This window comes from Myotis lucifugus, unplaced genomic scaffold (genome assembly GCF_000147115.1).
Source record: "Myotis lucifugus unplaced genomic scaffold, Myoluc2.0 scaffold_38, whole genome shotgun sequence".
In the NCBI taxonomy this organism is placed as follows: Eukaryota; Metazoa; Chordata; class Mammalia; order Chiroptera; family Vespertilionidae; genus Myotis; species Myotis lucifugus.
In genome coordinates this window covers 2,307,386-2,309,772 of record NW_005871086.1, presented here as the reverse complement: position 1 = coordinate 2,309,772, position 2,387 = coordinate 2,307,386, and the positions used below count along the sequence as shown (strand labels likewise).

The 2,387-nt window shown below is 37.1% G+C and overlaps 1 protein-coding gene across 1 annotated transcript; it reads left to right on the top strand.

Moving 5' to 3' along the window:
• The first annotated feature begins 617 nt into the window (after positions 1-617).
• On the top strand, positions 618-1,547 carry LOC102428150 (olfactory receptor 4F3/4F16/4F29-like). Its single transcript, XM_006087530.3, has one exon. It carries the CDS (start codon positions 726-728, stop codon positions 1,545-1,547), a length of 822 nt encoding a protein of 273 aa, XP_006087592.3. The 5' UTR covers positions 618-725.
• The last annotated feature ends 840 nt before the right edge of the window (positions 1,548-2,387 follow it).

Here is a 2,387-nt window from a genome sequence, read left to right as displayed (position 1 = left end):
TGATCAATCTTGTGTCTCATGAAGAACATCATAGTATCTACCCTGGGAGGAAGCAGAGGGGTATTAAATGCAGAGAAAACCTGGTGGTTATACTAGTAATAATAAATATTAGTAATAATAATGCAAGGCATCATAGGTGTGGTAAACAATTAAGTAATATTTAAGATGAATATGTTCTCAGAGGTGGAAACTGGGGAGGAAAAGAAGGGTCTGTCAGATAAAGGTTTATAGGCTTGGACGGGATTGCAATAATAACTAGTTATGTGACTGGGGCCAGATATTAGTTTTGAAGCAAAAAATAAAAATATTTGAGATTGAATTCCTGTTATTAATGTTGACCATCTTATGTCATGACTAATATTATGGCATCAATACTGGGAAGAAACAGAGGGTATTAAATGCAGAAACAACTTTGTAGTAGAGAACAACTCCACATGAAAGCCACCAATTTCTCTGTGGTCACATTTTAGAGGCCCTGGGCATATTCGGTCAGTTTTAATGCTAGTGTAGATAAAGGCTTTCATAACTTTGATCTCCCTCCTAATTTATTACATAACTATTACAATTTACATTTTCAGGTAGCAATGCCGACAGAGCCGACAGAGCCAACAGATGGAGCGAATCACTCTGCAGTGTCAGAGTTTGTGTTCCTGGGACTCACGGATTTTTGGGAGATCCAACTTTTTCTCTTTGTGTTCTCCTTCACATTTTATGTGGCAAGCATCATGGGAAACACCCTCATTATGCTCACTGTGATTCATGACCCTCACTTACACTCCCCCATGTACTTTCTGTTGGCCAACCTCTCCTTCATTGACCTGGGAGTTTCTTCCGTCACTTCTCCCAAGATGATTTATGATCTTTTCAGAAAGCATAAAGTCATTTCCTTTAGTGGCTGCATCACTCAAATCTTCTTCATCCATGTCATTGGTGGTGTGGAGATGGTGCTGCTCATAGCCATGGCCTTTGACAGATACGTTGCCATATGTAAACCTCTCCACTACCTAACCATCATGAGCCCAAGAATGTGCATTTTCTTTTTAATGGCTGCCTGGATGACTGGCCTTATCCACTCCATGGTTCAATTGGCATTTGTGGTAAAATTACCCTTCTGTGGTCCTAATGTTCTGGATAGCTTTTACTGTGACCTTCCTCGGTTCATCAAACTTGCCTGCACAGACACCTACCAACTAGAGTACATGGTCACAGCTAACAGTGGATTCATCTCTGTTGGCTCCTTCTCCATGCTGATCATTTCCTATATCATCATCATTTTCACTGTTAAGAAACACTCTTCAGCTGGTTCATCCAAGGCTCTGTCCACACTGTCAGCTCACATCACAGTGGTAGTCCTGTTCTTTGGTCCTTTGATATTTGTCTATATGTGGCCATCTCCCTCCACACATCTGGATAAGTTTTTGGCCATCTTTGATGCAGTTCTCACTCCTTTCCTGAATCCTATCATTTACACATTCAGGAATCAAGAAATGAAAGTAGCAATGGGGAGAGTATGCAGACAGCTGGTGAATTATAGGAAGAACTCTTAAGTTATGCCTGTATTCTGAAGAGCCCTCATTGATTGTTGATGTTTATTATTGATGGTCAAATTCAGAGAGAAGCTCTTGTTTGTTCTTCTTTAGTTTTATTATATACACCAATATAGAATCCATTTTGTTTCTCACTCAGAAGGGAGGGACATTCATGTTTGAAAGGGAAGAATTACATAAAGTATTTGTAAACCAACAATTTTAATATTCTTGACTCCAAATTTCTAAAGAATAATGTTTATATGAAATAATTTTTGGAAACACATAAAAGGGCATACTCCTTTAAGGTCCTCAGAACATAGAGAAATATATTTCAATTCATCTTAATCCAGTATGACTTCATCATAAATTGATTACATCTGCAAATACTGTATGACTATATTTCCAAGTATGGTCACGTTCATAGGTATTGGGGATAAGGATTTTAACATATTTATTTGGTGGACACAAATTAACCTATAGCAGTAGTGTAGAGAAAAAGGATGGTTGTAGCATAGCTACCTATTGACCAGAGTGCAAATATGTTTAAAATAAACAGTAGAGGAACTTTAACTCTTTCCTAGGCAATTAACTATAATTTTAAAATAATGGAGAATATAGTCAGCATAAGACACAACAAATTATTTTAGTAAACTAAAGAATCTCTGCTAACTTGGAAGATTACACAGAAGATAAAGAATAACATTTACTACCTAAGTTTACACCAAGATAAATTTGTCATGTCATTATAACAGAGAGAAAACCCAGTTTCAGTCTTTCTTCAATATAATGTTTTGTGGTAAAGCATTTCTGAGTTTTTAAAAAGAAACACATCAAAGCCGAGCTTTGCAAATATTGCCA

Bases quoted from the DNA above. Each gene is read 5' to 3' on its own strand.
- LOC102428150 (XM_006087530.3), top strand. From the start codon at position 726: ATGGGAAACACCCTCATTATGCTCACTGTGATTCATGACCCTCACTTA.